The sequence below is a fragment of the Parus major genome, chromosome 2 (assembly GCF_001522545.3).
Source record: "Parus major isolate Abel chromosome 2, Parus_major1.1, whole genome shotgun sequence".
NCBI lineage: Eukaryota > Metazoa > Chordata > Aves > Passeriformes > Paridae > Parus > Parus major.
The window spans coordinates 69769685-69785443 of NC_031769.1; the positions used below are offsets into that span (position 1 = coordinate 69769685).

General features: G+C 38.6%; 1 protein-coding gene across 5 annotated transcripts in view; it reads left to right on the top strand.

The window, feature by feature from the left end:
• The window catches only part of DROSHA (drosha ribonuclease III), a 73858-nt gene that overhangs the window by 47278 nt on the left and 10821 nt on the right, over window positions 1–15759 (top strand). For all 5 annotated transcript variants that reach the window (XM_015618059.2, XM_015618057.1, XM_015618062.1 and 2 more), the window contains 6 exons: window positions 1112–1211; window positions 3467–3569; window positions 6547–6617; window positions 7676–7720; window positions 10522–10679; window positions 12254–12359. In XM_015618059.2, the coding sequence (XP_015473545.1) occupies window positions 1112–1211; window positions 3467–3569; window positions 6547–6617; window positions 7676–7720; window positions 10522–10679; window positions 12254–12359 (583 nt within the window). The remainder of the gene's footprint in view (window positions 1–1111; window positions 1212–3466; window positions 3570–6546; window positions 6618–7675; window positions 7721–10521; window positions 10680–12253; window positions 12360–15759) is intronic.

The following is a 15759-nucleotide window of genomic DNA, read 5'->3' on the forward strand; positions in this document are numbered from 1 at the left end:
TCTTGCATTTTTCATTGTCATTGTTCATCAACCATCAGTTCACTTTCTGAGCTAACTTTTGTCTCGATTCAGAAAAAAAAGAGCTCCATTTCTGTTCAATAGAGCATGTAAGCACCTATTTAAGTCTGATTTTTTGTTCTACCTCTCAACTTCAGGTGTCTGCTGTTATGAATTATGATGCTTGATTAGATTGCTGCTAAGTTTTATATCAGTTTTTGTCCTTAAATAATCTTACATCCATCTGCATTTTTCTCCCTGTCTACTGGCTTAATAAAATACTTTAATAATTAGTGCCCTACAGTGCCTTAATTGTGGAACATTGAAAACCCTCTATGTGTTAACTTTTTTCTACATGGGTTAGATAGTCATTGATGAAAGTATCCGAAATCAGTTATTTATTACTCAGATCTTGATGGGATCAGTGAATTAGTTGTTTTGTTTCTGTTTTATGAAATACCTTGCTAGCATGATGACAAATACCATTAAAGGTTGTTAAAAGCCTGTGATTTTTACCTCTCTCTCTCTCTCTCTCCATATATATATATATATATATATATTATTTTTTTTTCTGTGGTTTGTGGTACAATGACTTCACCCATTTAATAAATCCAGGCTGTTGAGTTCTGTTCTTTGTTTTCATTAGCATATGTTAAAGTACTTTAAGAGATGTGTATAAACAGATAGATATCCTGTTGGCAGTGGCATCACCTGAAAGCACTGTACTCGCAGCACGGTGTTTCTCAAGGCTCAGGCTTCCCTTGTGCTTTATTCCTCAGCATCCTCTAGGTGTCAGCTGTGCTGAACCCTCTGCTGCTGCTGCTAGAAACTTGAGATGAGGGAACTGCAGGCTGGAGCAGAGGTTTAGACATTATGTGCCCAGCAGAGAAACAGCACTCTTTCTCCTTTGCTGACAGTGCTATCCTGCCAGACAGGATTGGGCATTGTTTGAATGTTTGTATCTTTACCTTACTTCAAGCTGAGTCCCACTTTGGGAACGGACCTATGTTACTCACTAGGGTCTGAGAGGGGAAGGGAACAGTTCTCTACAGGTGTATGTGCTTCATCTTTAATCAAATACTAACAGCATCTGGTTTGCTTTTTGTTTTGCCAGTGTCCACTTATACTACCTGTTTCCCACTCTGGAGGAAGGAGGATTAGCTACGTACCGCACTGCCATTGTGCAGAACCAACACCTGGCCATGCTGGCTAAGGTACAGCTCTCTGTGCTTAACATCTGTGGGTGGAGCACTGTGAGGGTCTGCACTACTTCTTGAGGGAGCTGCCTGCTTTGAACATCACTTTCTTTGCTGTGTTTTGTGTACAAGATTTGGCACCCAGAAGCCTTTTTGGTTTGAAAGTAGATTTTGAAGATAAAGGAGAAGTTTGTGTTTTCTCCAAAGCATACTTTTGGAAAAAGTGATTTTTGCAGGCATAAAGATACGTTTTTAGCCTTTGTTGAAGTTGTGGCTATACCTGCCTTTAATTTGCACAAGTAATGAAGCTGACAGTAGAACTTATAAGAATCAAACTTATAAAAATGTTTATAAGAGGACTTTCTGATAGAATATCTAGGGAGAACATGGCAACAAGAGGTAGGAAAAATGGGGGGGAAATTTTCATCTGCTCCATAACCTATGAAGTACTTTTCCATTCCACTGTAGACATTCAGGGTAATCAGAAGTACATTAAACAGGGCTTTAACAGAGTTGTTAGCTCCTAGGAACAATTAAGATGACATAGAATTTTATTTTATTTAGTTCTGTGAATGACAGAGCTTTTTATATCTCTGTATATGATACTGGTGCATGGTATTATGATACAGAAAGTTCATTCAATCTCTATGCATAAATAGATAGGTATTCCCTTATTTATTCTTGATTCTGAGACTTACTGGTGTAGATTATGCCAGACATGTACACACACTGTCCACTGTGTACTGCTGAGAGTTTTCAAGTTGCTCTTTTAATCTTTCCTCTCTGTAGTCACACAGTGCCCTAAACAAGCATATCCAGTCTTGGGATTTTGGCAAAAACTGCAGGATTTCTAACATACCATCTTTTTGCTCAGCTGTCAGGAGAGGCATAGGGTAGGAAGTAAACATAATAATTTTTTTCCACGTCTTTCTTTATTAATTTAGATAAGCATGAATTGATTGAAATGTTTCATATCACAGCTTTGTTTACAAATACGGTATTGCCTGAATATCAAATACCAAAGTATTTGAATTCATGATACTAGTTTTGAACCTGCATCAGGAAAGCTCACCTATTCTTCAGGTCTGTTCACAACCTTTATCATTGTACAAGGACAATCTTTGAATTTTTCTATTGCAGTATTTTTAAAAACTGTAGATACAGCTGTAAATATTAGATATCTGTATATTCTGAATTTTCCAACTTACCCTTTGTTCATCTCATGTGTCTTATAAGATGTTCCTGGTTTCATCCCCTGAAATGTTGCATTCAGTTCACTTAATATAATTCTCAGTCTCTCAATGTCTCTTGAACTTGTGGAATGCTGTTCATAATTAAGGATCAAATGATAAGTCTAAGAAGTTTAAATTTTATATGAGACAATTAATATTCTACTCCTTTGTTGACTGTGGAAAGTGCTCACTGTGCATAATAAAGTGTGATGGAACACTGTAAGTAGTAATTCACAGTGTTCTAAAGCAGTGAACAGGCTGCCATTCATTGAAAATGGAAAACTTTTTGGCAATTGAAATATGTCTCAACCATGCATCTCAAGCAATTTAGTCTCCAGCTTTGTACTCTGGGAGATGAAGTTGAAAGTTAACAAGAAATTAATCAGTAGAAACTTACACCCAGCTGGGAAGAGCCTATTCTCATATAAACTTTGAGAGATGCACAAATCTCTTCTTTAAAAATCCCAGTAATGGTTTTGTGTCAAAAAGACGAATATGTAAAGAGAATGTAGGAGCTCTTGCCTGCATTTCTATAGCAGAATTATCATATATTACACAAAATATCTGACTTACTCCATGAGATTTTGACTGGCAAGCAGAACTATAGTTCAGGCAATAGATGAGTGTTAATGATGCATTTTTGAAAGGAAGAAGGAAGCTAGGTGGCACTGCAGATTAAAATATGAGCCCTCTCTTGCAATGCCCAGAGGCTAACACCTGTTGATGGTATTGGAGGAAAAAGCCAGGTGTTCAATGGATTGTGTCTACCAGAGTTCCTGTTCCTCACTTTTCTGCATTGGCTTCTTTTGATCTGATAGTTCTAGTTTTTTCCATGGTATCACACTGTAGTTTTTTGCCTCTGATAAACAAAGGAAATGTTTTCATTTTAGCCTGTGTCTAAAGTGAAACTGTGGAGAAAAGCTTCATAGTTCCTTCTAACCTGGTAGCTGTATGACAACAGTGTAATTGAACTTTAGTGACTAAACTGGTACTCTTGTGCTTCTAAAACCATGGTTTTAACTCTTTCTATGTATTTTGCAGAAGCTGGAACTAGAACGATTCATGCTCTATGCTCATGGTCCAGACCTTTGTAGGGAGTCAGATCTCCGCCATGCCATGGCCAACTGCTTTGAAGCCCTGATAGGTAAGGAGTCTGCATTTGTGTGTGCAGGCAGTTAGGTTTTATACATGTCTGTGTGCCCTGTTGACTGTGATGGAGGAGGTGTGGGCCTGTTGAATAGTGCTAGTAGGCAGTAGTAAAGCCTCTTACATCATCTTTATCCCTTCCCTTCTCCTGCACGTATGCCTCGTGTATAAACACGAGTGTGTAGTACAACCATGAAAATCTCATCTTGCGTATCCTGGCTCCCGCACACTGAAGGTGAAGCCTTTTCACGTCACTGCAGAGCTCTCCTGTCTCTCATGTGCCAACATGGCCTGACACCTGCCCCCTGTCTGGGGGGAGCAGGTCAGTCACCGGGGCCTGGCAGAAAATAAGCAGGTTCACTGCTTCCAGTAGTGCTTGAACAGACCTGCAACCTCATCCCTGAATTTTAAACTGCAGCTTGCTTTCTGAATTCATCAGGCCCTCCCAACTGAGTCACCAGACAGCTTTCTCTGTGCCCTGCTTGCCTTCTGTGAATTTGCAAATTAAATACCTTTTCCTCTTTGCACCATTCTTACAGGTAAAAGCATGGCAATATGCCATGGCTGGTGTAATTAAGCTACCCTCTAGCTGAGGGTGGAGGAATGTTGTGTCAAATTTGCTGTTGGGCGCTAAGATGCTGGTTAGTGACTGGCTGCATAGGTTTATATTGGAGAGTAGACCAGAGCCTGACCAGTTACCAGGAAGAAGGGTGGAAATCTCATTGGTTACATCTGCACAACCTCTATTTTAGATAGCATATTTTTATGAATCTTTACTTGTTTCGAGTATACAAAGCAAGCTAATCTCACTGGTTTGACTTCATGTTCATCTAGATGTACTGTACAAGTTACTAGCTATGGGAATGGTTTAGCCCTGATGCAGGTCTTTATGTACTACACAAGCTCCTAAAGCATTTTGTCCTGCTTTGAAAAATAGATCATAGTTGGCTTAGATGTCAACAGTTCTGTGCATTCTGCCTTGGGCCAGATTGCATTTCCTCTTATCAAGAAATAAGAGTTTTTCTTTTAACTCTATTTTGCTTTCCATGAACGCTTTGATCTTTAATTTAAAAATAAAAGCAAACAGAAGAGGAACACTAGATATGTATCTCAGTCTTTGTTCTTAGGCTTCAGCTTGTCTAGGATGTAGTGATGAGAACTATTTGGCAAGCATTGAGATTTGCTGAGAGAGCAGGCTTGCTGTTTAACCTCCAATACAAAGCTGTTCAGAAAGTTAATTGAGCAATAAGATTTTGTCAGTGCTGTAGCTAAAATCTGAGAGCTTGTTAAGGAACTATAAAAGTATATGTAGGGTCTGGAACTCCTACTTGAGGCTCTTCTGCAAAGTCTGGTGCTTCATCACAAAGTCCCTGTGATGAAAATAAAAAAACAGAAGTGTGAGCAGGTTGCCTGGGAATTGTTTAGAATTTTGTGCTCTCATAATATTCTTCTGCAAAATTAGTCTTATAGAGACTGTTCTTCTAGGAGTCCAAAGAAAGTAGTTGACCTAGTGAGAAATCAAAGGGGAGGGGAAAGGCAAGGAAAATCATGTTTCTTGTGTGTGGGAACATGCGCTCCCTTTCTCTGTGTTCTTGATTTAGCTGTGTATTCCATTTGCTTTTATGCTTACAAAGCAAGTTTGAGATTTTCAGAAGCTCTCCTGTAAAGAGTTTTGAAGGACAAAATGTTGATACTAAATTTAAGAAGGACCTGTGCAGATATAGAGTAAAAATATACGTTAACACAAATTTTGCTGAGCTTGTTGCTGATGGACATGTGTAGAGGGCTAGTGAGGGCTATGTGTGAAGTTGAAAAAAAACAAAAGCCAAACAATCTTCAGAAATGGAGGCACGCAGAGATGCCATTTACAGTTCAGACAATAAATTATTGTGATACCAATAAGGAAGGAAGCCTAAGGAAGGCTTTGAGCTTTGCAATAGTCCTGATGCATTATTTCTATGCAGGTGTAATCTTGTTGGAAATTTAGAAAAGTGGCATTTATTTGTTAGTTGTACAAATGTATTTTGTGGGTTTCCCTATCTGCAAATGTTGCTGTTGCGGTTTATCCTCAGCCAGCAGCCAAGCCACTCCCTCATTCCTCCACCAGTGGGATTGAGGAGAGAATTGGAAGCGTAAAAGCTGGAAAAGTCATGGGTCGAGATAAAGACAGTTTCATAGGGAAAGCAAAAGTTGTGCATACAAGCAAAGCAAAACAAGAAATCATTCCACTGATTGCCCATTCCCATGGACAGGCAGCTGTTCGGCAATCTCCAGGAGAGCAGGGCCCTGTCTCACATAACAGTGACTTGGGAAGAGAAACACCATTGCTCCAAGCATACCCCTTTCCTCCTTCTTTCCTGCAGTTTATATACAGAGCATGATGTCATGCAGTCTGAAATATGCCTTTGGTCAGTTGGGGTCACCTGTCCTGGCTGTGTCTCCTCCCAGCCTCCCAAACATCCCTTAGTCTCTTCTCCAGTGTGGCAGTACCAAAAGAAGAAAAGGCCTTGACTTTGTGTGAGCCCTACTCAGCAATAACAAAAATATCTGTTTACCAACCCTGTGTTCAGCAAAAATGGAAAACATATCCCTGTACTAGTCACTGTGAAGAAAATCAACTCTATTCCTGCTGAAATCAGTGCAATAGTATAGTTAGCAGTTTACTGGAAAGTACTTTTGGAAATGTATTGCATCTAGGTTAATTTGTTTGAACTTTGCTCTTTGGATATATCATTTTCTATCACTGATATATATTATTTCAGGCTTTTCTTTGCATTTTATGACTGCTGATTTATGCTGGTGTTTAACATGCTTTAAATTTCTCCAAGAATTAGGAATTACTACAGAAAGCATGCTTTTAAAAAATGAATGTGTTGGAGATGAAGAAGTCCAAGATCTTTGACTTGCTTGTGCTTAGTAATTTTCTAAGTACTAATTGCATTATTGACCTTTGATATATTGGTCCTGTCACGTAGGAGCTGTTTATCTAGAGGGAAGCCTAGAAGAAGCAAAACAATTATTTGGACGTTTGCTCTTCAATGAAAAGGTATTTATGTACTTACATGATTTGATTTCCAGTTCAAAAATAACTAGATGTGCTTTCCCATTATTTTACTTAAGGATCACAAATGAACAGAAGTACTGTTTTATGTAGTTCCTAGAAATTGAATTAGGACAGCAAGTTTTACTGATCCAGGCAAGAAAAAAAAATATGGTGTTTTCTCAGGTGTGCTTTAGGTTTTCTGGCTTAGGTAGGGAAGGGTGGGTGGTGTGGGAAACCTGACAGCTTCCATTCAAAGTGCTGCTCTGAAAACAGAAATGGGTGCTGCAGATCCAGGTGTCAGGCTCAGAGGGAATGGTGCACATGTCGAGCAGCTATTCTGTTTCATCTCTTAAATTATCCCACCCTAAAAGCTTTAAACATGTATTTGGGGAAAAAAAAAAAAGGATGGTGTTTCATTCAGCATTTACCCAATTGGAGTGTGCAGTGATAGATGAGGCTGTATCTTAGATGGCTGTTAGTTAGAACATGTGCTGTATAAAGGTGAAAGAAAGTAGCCACCGCTGGGACAGCACATGGCAGTGGTGAGAGGATGAGCTGTATATCATTTTCCTTCCTCTAAGTCTGTGAAATAACAAAACTTATTAGAAATAGAAGTATTTGGAAGCCTATTGTAACTCAGTGTTTATTTGCTGCTCAGTGGCTGTAGTGAAGGAAGCCTTTATGAGATAGAAGAAAATAAGTGGTTCTTTTTTTTTCTTTTTCAGTCCTTGCCTTTGGAGAAGTCAAACTTGCTACTGAGGAGTACTTGCAAATAAAGTTAGTCCTGAGGCTTAAACAAATCTTTTTCTTCCTTTAACCACTTTTTATGTGGTTCAAGGATTTTTCCACCTCTTTGACACAAGCTAATTGGGAGAACTACAGGCAGTTTGAACAGCAAATACACGAATTTAAAAATTAGTTTGCCAGCATTATTGAATTTGCAATAAGCAGAGTCAGCATCTGAAATAGTTCAGTATTTCAAGTAATGACATTTTATTTAGTACTGTGGAATTTGTTAAATGACTCCCTTGAGCATTAAAGGCATCTCTCAATGTTTGCAGGACCTGCGGGATGTATGGCTTAATTATCCACTACACCCACTCCAAGTAAGTGTATCCCTTTCTGTAATAAATTTCACAGTTCTGTTTTATTTTTAGGGATGCTTTTCCGTAGGTTTCCATTGTGATGACATCTCTGAAATTGTGCTAAAGAGTAGCCAAAATAATATATATGTTTTCCTTTGTGTTTGGTTTATGATTCCTTTTGTTGTGTTCTTTAAATAAGTAGTGAGTTTCTGCGTTTCTGAGAATTAGTCATTCACCTTTCCTTGGCTCATGTTTGTTATATAACTGTGCCTATACAATAAATCCAATGAGAGGTAGCATTTTGACAGCTTCTTGTTTGTCTTCTTTTAGTTGGAGGAAAAGGGTGCAAAAACAATCTATGAACATATTTTCATAACCTGAAATTAGGACTGAAACCTTAATAGTAAGAAGGCACATTAATTGAATGCCATAGAAGTTTTGATTTGATTCTGTTTCAATTTGATTCTATTCTGATTTTGAGTGTGTGTGCCCATGCAATGATAGTGTAGTTGTTTCAGTGATTCCAGTAACTTTAATTACCACTTAAACACTAAAATTATGAAGGTATCTGAAGACTACCATATGTAAAGGGATACAAGTTCACAAGCTGTCAGTTTATGAGGCTGGAAGTCAGGAGATTGATGTCCCAGTCCATTCTCCCCTACTGTCTTCTTGGGCAGACATAGAGCCTCTCTGCACTGTTGCTCCTTGTCTTCAGTGCAAGCAGGGGTGTGCAAGGGTGCTGCAAAAGAACAGCACTGAGTGCACAGCCAAAATCATCAGCAATAAATCAGTACACATGAAGAATTTTTATAACTACATCCCTCTGAGTGTAAATACAAAGAGTACTCTTAATAGGAAGATAACATTTTTGAGATTCAGCACTGGCTGTCCTGCATGGTGGCACATGCAACTCCAAAGAAGATTGTTCTTAATCTAAATTTCTGTCTTTTATCTTACTTTATTTTAACCTTTTCATCCCTGCTTTCCCAAAGAAGACTTGCACTCTGCTTAGAAATTGGCAACAGTCAGTGTGGGAAGCAATTTCTTACTACTACCTTGACTTGTGTGATGAAAATTGTTTTCTTCTGCATCCCAAAACCATCCTAGGAGTTTTTGCCAGCAGGTGAAAGACAGGCAGCTCAGACTGGCCTTTGGGCACAGCTAGCCTGAAAAATGTCATTTTTAAAAATTACTAAAAATCACTGTAACAGTATGCCAAATGAGATCCCAATAAATAAATTAAAAAAATAAATAAATCTCTGGCTAAGTTAACAGAGTTACAGATCTTCAGTTCTGTGTATTTGGCAGTAGCCAAGTCTGTAGAAATGGTTCTAAAAAATAATTAGTGGTCATGTGGATATACATATGGACTCTTTAGAAAGAGTCAACATGTAAAGATGAGTCCTGCCTCACAGATGTATGAGAAGTTTTACAAGACAAACCTGCATGTGGTAATGCAGATGATACTGTCTGCTGGGTTTCCTGAGAGGCTGTTGGAAAGATAGTCAGGAAAGACTTTTAAAATTTTTATCTTTTTTTTTTTAAGAATCAATAAAAAAAGAAGCTCCAGTGAAAAATATCAGTCCCTACCAGATTTAAAGGAATGGCTGAAACATAAGAAATGAAGAATAGGAGTGAAATGACCACATCTTGCAAGGAATGGTGATCACTGGCAGATTTCCCTTGAGATCTTTGCTAAAGTAGAGGCTGTTCTCATTGACAGCCTAGGGAAGAGGATGAGCAGTGAGATGGCAGTTTGTTGACAGTACCAAATTATTTCAGGTAGCAGGGACAACAGCAGACTGAAGAATTACACTCTGGTAGTGAGAATGCAAGGGTGACTCACTGTGGAGTTTAAAAAAGCAGAAGAAATTCTGTGTAGGTAATAGAAAGAGCTGTGCATGAGGAAGCAGAAAGAAGTCTCAGCTCCACATGCAGCTGAACCCCAAAATGACAATTATCTCTCTAGTTTGGGATTTTGGTGCAAGGGTGTGTAGCTGTATGAAAGTGTGAACTGAATGTTCAGTACAGAAAAGAGTCAAATTGAATGTAATCAATTAATAGAAAAGGGGCAGACAACAAACTGAAAATTATCTCGATGCCGGTTTAAAAAGCTGTGGTATTCCTACTTTTTTTTTAGGCATCCTCTTCTGGATAATTCCTCCTTTAAGGCATTGCTATATCAAAGAGATGATCAGAGTGGGTGGAGGAAATGCTTAAGCCATTTCCCAGCTCCACAAAGGCATTTAACAGTGTCATCACATCAAGGATGTCAAATAAGAAACTGATATGAAAAGCTACTGACCCAAAGCAATAATTTTAATTTTCTTGTGTTAGTGTGCTCTCTTGAATTTCATAATCAATGTATTTATTCTTGACTTTTTGATACTTAAGGAAAGTGGGAGAGATTGATTTGGGTTTTGTCTCATCCTGACATACTGTCAGTCTGCTAGTCCTATTCTAATAATTTTTGAATCTGTTGCTCAGTTGCAAACAATGTGATTATGTTAGAAAACGCAGAAATGTACAATTGTACATGTTCTGTGAAAATTTGTATTATGCTACAATGCATACATATGTGGAGACATGTATGTAAGTGATGTGTCTCAGCTGTTAAAAATGCATATATCAGAGCTCATCTCTTCTTTGAGTGGTAATTATCCAAAACCAAAAGGCAGAGGAAACTTGGTTTTCTCAGTCCAGCTGTCCATGGAACTTGTTCATTGCATTCCTTGCCCTTGATGTATAGAAGGCCTGCTTTTCTCTGAAAATTTCTGCAGACAGAGTTGGTCATTACTTAAACTTCATTTTTCTTGCAGCTGCAGGAATCTAATACTGACAGGCAACTCATTGAGACCTCTCCAGTTCTTCAAAAGCTTACAGAGTTTGAGGAGGCAATTGGAGTCATCTTCACTCATGTTCGGCTTCTAGCACGTGCGTTCACTCTGAGGACAGTAGGCTTTAACCATCTGACCCTGTGAGTACATAGCAAGAGTCCTCATGTAGCTCTGTTGGCCCTTCTGTCAGAGTATTCCAGATTTCCTGGTTTGCAAACAAGCTATGTTACATTAATTTCCTGGAATAGAGCAGCTATGTTCACAAGCCCGCCTGGCTCAGTATGCCACCTCTGGCAGTTGTCAGTAGCAAATATCTTGGGAAAGACTGTAGAAGGTGTTAAAGACCTATCCTGGTGTTATTTTGAGCTTTTTGCATGACTGATACTTGTACATCACTTCTGAGACCATAGCAGAACATACCTGGGGGTACATTTGGGCAGAGAAAAGAAGTAAAATTATACTCCAAGCATCTAAGCACAGCCCTTGTGTTCTGTTGCTTGCAAAGCTGCCAGGCCCTGTTTTCAAGCTAACAGTATTATAGAATATGCTGAGTTGGAAGGCACCCATCAGAATCATCAAGTCCAACTCCTGGCTCTGCATATGACACCCCAAGAATCACACCATGTGCCTGAGAGTGTTGTCCACACACTTCCTGAACTCAGACAGGCTTAGTGCTGAGACCACTTCCCTGAGAAGCCTTTTCAATGTTAAACTGTCCTCTGGGTGAAAAACCTCTTTGTGATATCCAACCTAAACGTCTCCTGACTCAGCTTCATGTTGTTTCCTTGAGCCCTGTCACTGGTCATGAAAGTGAAGAGATCAGTACCTGCCCCTCCATTCCCCTCTGCAGTGAGGTCTCCCCTCAGTCCCCTCCATGCTGAACAGACAGAGTGACCTCAGCTGCTCCTCATACGGCTTCCCCTCAAGACCTTTCACCATCACAGTTGCTCACCTTTGGACTCTCGAACAGCTTAATGTTGTCTTTATATTGTGGAGCCCAAAACTGCACACAATATTCAAGGTGAGGCTGCTTCAGTGCAGAGCAGGACAATCCCCTCCCTTGCCCAGCTAGTGATGCTGTGCCTGATGCCCCCCAGGACACACTTGGCCCTCCTGGCTGCCAGGGCACTGCTGGCTCATGTTCAACTTGCCATCAACCAAAACCAAGGGTTCCACAGTGCTGCTCTCCAGCCTGTCATTCCTCACTCTGTACACACAGCTGGGGTTGTCCCAGACAGAGAATCAACACTTGCCCTTGTTAAACTTCGTCTCAGTGGTTACCCTCTCCAGGATCTTGTATGAATTTAAACCCTGATCCTTTTCTTTCTTGTGAATGGACATTTTTCTCTGTTGAGGTCACTGCATTCACCAGTTCATTTTCTTAAAACAAGTTTGAGGTAGAGATCCTACCCCATTACAGATTTGATGTCAACTGCTCTTCTCCTTCATTTAGTCTGTGATCTGTAATCTAATGATTGCATTTATTTGTAGCTATCCTGATTTGCTTTTTGCCTGTAAGTTGGTGTTACTACAGTAATGAGCTGTGTTTTCATCTCACCTGATTAACACTGAAAAATTGTCTTAAATGTGTTTGGAAATGAGCAAGTCTCACTTTCAGATCACTCTTCATTTTAATTTGTGTGTGCATGCTGGTTTTGGTTTTTTCCTCACTGAGTGCTTATTGATTTTGCTGCATTGATGTCTCATTTTTCAGAGGCCACAACCAGAGGATGGAATTCCTGGGTGACTCCATAATGCAGTTGGTAGCCACCGAGTATTTATTCATACATTTCCCCGATCATCATGAAGGGCACTTAACGGTGAGGCTGCCATCAATCATATTCTCCATAAGAGCAGGAGTGGGATGGAGACTGAAATTATCAGAACAGCTAGTGAATTGTTCTGAGTTTGATTAATAAAAGAAGCCTCAGCAACCACTTCTCTTAATAAGGCTTTGTTAATTTTAAGTCATGAGCACTGCAATGAATAGAAAATGGTGATTTATGAGCCCACTGCAATAACTTCTGTTCAGTCTGTGAAATGGATCAAAAATTTTAAAGATGTCAGCAATGAAATTGAAGGCTAAAAGTAGTTCTTGTTTAAACAATTTATTTAAATAGATGTATCATGTGCCTTTTTTTTATTCATGAATTCTAGTGTGTTGAACATGCATACAGGAAGGGTTTTACATCCTGATAGAAAGTTTTTACAATTTATTTTAGTCTGGTTTTCCTTTTGTCTTCAGTCTGGAGTTCCTGGGGTAGCTTTTGAATTTAATTTTACTATAGTTATAGTTGTCTGTTGATTGCTACAGCTTTTTAGCCTCTCTTATGTGGGCTTTGAACAACTAAGTTTGGGGATCTTTCAACAATTTACAGTTCTTTAAATACAGTGTGATAGTATGAGTAGTTTTTTCCTGATTGATTCATTTAACCCTGCAGCTGGAGAGTTGTGGCTTTGTTTGCAAATAACAAATTTTCTTGGGCATACTAAATTTTTTTAGTTTACTTAAACAGCAAAGCAATACATGTATCAGGAATGTGAGTCAAGTTTTCTGCTTAAAGTTAGGAAGTAGCCTAGTTTTAGAGTGGCTTCCTCAGATCAATAAAAGGATGACAGTGCTAAGTCTGTAGCAGGCAATGTGTTATGATTCTAGATAAAAATAATATGATTCTTGAATCTTTTGGGCTAAAGCTGTTTACAAGAGAAGAGAAAGTTACAAGTTGTAACTCAAAGTAATTTGAGATTTTCTTTACCATTTCTTAAGTTTCAGTTACATTTGTATGGATTCTTCTGCACCATTCAGGAGACAGGATATAAAGTCTGGTGGGGTTTTTTGCTTTCTACATGACTTTTAAGAATGTAGGCATCCGTAGTTTTGTAACTCTTGCAAGAACTATTTGGCCAGGAGGATATGACATGTTGCTGTTAATGGGTGTAAATACTCAGAAAAATGTCTTTTTGTTGCTTAACGTAATGGCTGGTGAGTTGGAAAGTACAAGTTGCACACTTCAGTTTTTAGTTAAAACCGTAAAGATGAAGTGGAGTGGATGCTGAAAACATAAAGATATGAAGAAGCAGGCAGTTGCCTAAAATAAAATTTGAACTCTGGAGACGTACATGTAGGGAAAAAGAAAATTATCTTAAAATGTTTTTAAATTTGATGACAACTGAAATGAGACATGAGAAAGTAGACTGATAAAGTGGAATCTTATGAGAAACAGCAAACACTAAGCTCTTTCTCCTGTCATCTGGGAACATACTTAAATCTGAAGTAATAGTAGAACATCAATTAAATGGTGTCTGGTGTGTTGAGGGCAGTTTTGATCAAGGATTCCACTTGACTGGCAATGCAGTGGCTTCCCAGTATGGAGTGATTGCTTGTGGAGAGATGTCTGTAAATTACCTACATTTAAGAAAAAGAAAGGAAAACATAGTCATACCTACATACTTGCAGATAGCCAAATAATGGACCAGAAAAAAAGTTGACATTTTGTTGGATGTTGGAAGATACAGGTTCTCCAGTACTGGATTATGGATACATTCTTCTGGTACAGTCGTGAGTGGTATTATGTTGGGTGAAGATGCAAGAAGTAGGAAAAAAACTGCTTTGTAATTAGAGTCAAACTCATATCATGTGTCACAGCATCTGCAGTGATGTAGGCTGTGTGTTACCAGTGCAGAGACCAACTCTAAAAAAAGCTGCTGGAAAGTCACAGGGACTGTGTCTTCTCTCTGTCTTTAAGAGGAATTGAGTTTCTTGCCCAATCACACTTGTAGAGGAGGCAAATTCTAATACAGAGTAAATTGATAACCACAGTGCTAAGAGGATAACTGAGTGCTAAGAGGATAACTGGGATTTTTTTTTCTATCTGTAATTCACTGGGTAGTGTATATGTTGCTCTTTGTTTTATGATACTACTAATCATGATTATGGATCCCATCAAAATAAATAGTCTGCAAACACAACAAAAGAAATCTTTCATCTCCCATTACAAGGCACAAGATTTTTGTCATGGGACATTGCACTTCTGTCTCATAGGTTACATATTAGGATACTGTACTTAGGTTACTTAGTATAGTTTATTTATCTTAAGGATATAAAAGGAAATAATTTTGAAAAGGAGCAAGTAGTAAATGAGTTTAAACAAAGGTTAGGGAGGCAGGTAATAATGCTATCTGCAGTTTGCCTAGTTTACAAAGATCAGGTTCTGAGTATCTGCTTCATACATCATTGACAAACACATTATGAACATACTGTTCTTTATTTATCTGCTCTTGAGAGATGAAGTATCAAGTGCAGAAAATAAATCTTGATTTTTCATAAGATCAGTTGGTGTGCTAGAGCCAGGTAGCATATGACTTGTATCTAATAAGCTGAGCAAATGTGATATGGAAGACAAAGAGAGGAAAAAATGAGTGTGCAGCATCTCAACTCTAGATTGCACATAAACCATGGAAAAGAGAAACATTCTTCTCACCTTACCTCCTATAGTAGCTCTAACTTCTTTAATGCCATTCCATTTAAAGCAAAAAAGCAAACAAGCAGGAAAAATGCTGACCCTGACAAAGGTTCAGAAATTCTCCCTAAATTTCCAAAAGACTCCTTTAAGCTGTATGAGAGCTTTATGTCTTTGTTAGAGCTCTATTTGTAAGTAATCTGTCTGGTGCTAAGGTTAAGTATTTTCATGACACATCCTTGACATTGTCATATATGGAACATCTTAGGCCACATCTGTGTCTGGGGTGCATTGGCTCAACTGTGAGAGGAGATAGAACATACAGGCTGTCCATCTGTGTATTTTTTATTCTGGCCAAAGGGATAGAGCAGCTTCCTCCTCTGCTCATTCTGAAACAATGAACTGTCTTGCTGTAATGTGTATTTCTTTCAGTCACCACTTATTTATTTATTATTTGGTGGACACTGGGGACTGTTCCATGGATTCCAGAATACTGTTTACTTACACTTTATGTTGGAAAATGTATACAACTGTGTATTACTTAAAGCAGAAAACAGCAGATTAGCTGAGAAAATATAGGACTTAAGAAAAGATGGTACACAATTGCAAGGAAGCTCAGAAACAAGAATTTTAAATGCATGACATATACTATATACAGAAGTAATGTGTACATAGCATAAGTAAAGATTGGTGAGAAGAACTGAGACAGAAAGAAAAATCACCAGTAGAAAGAGAGACAGAGTGTCTCTATATAAATCAC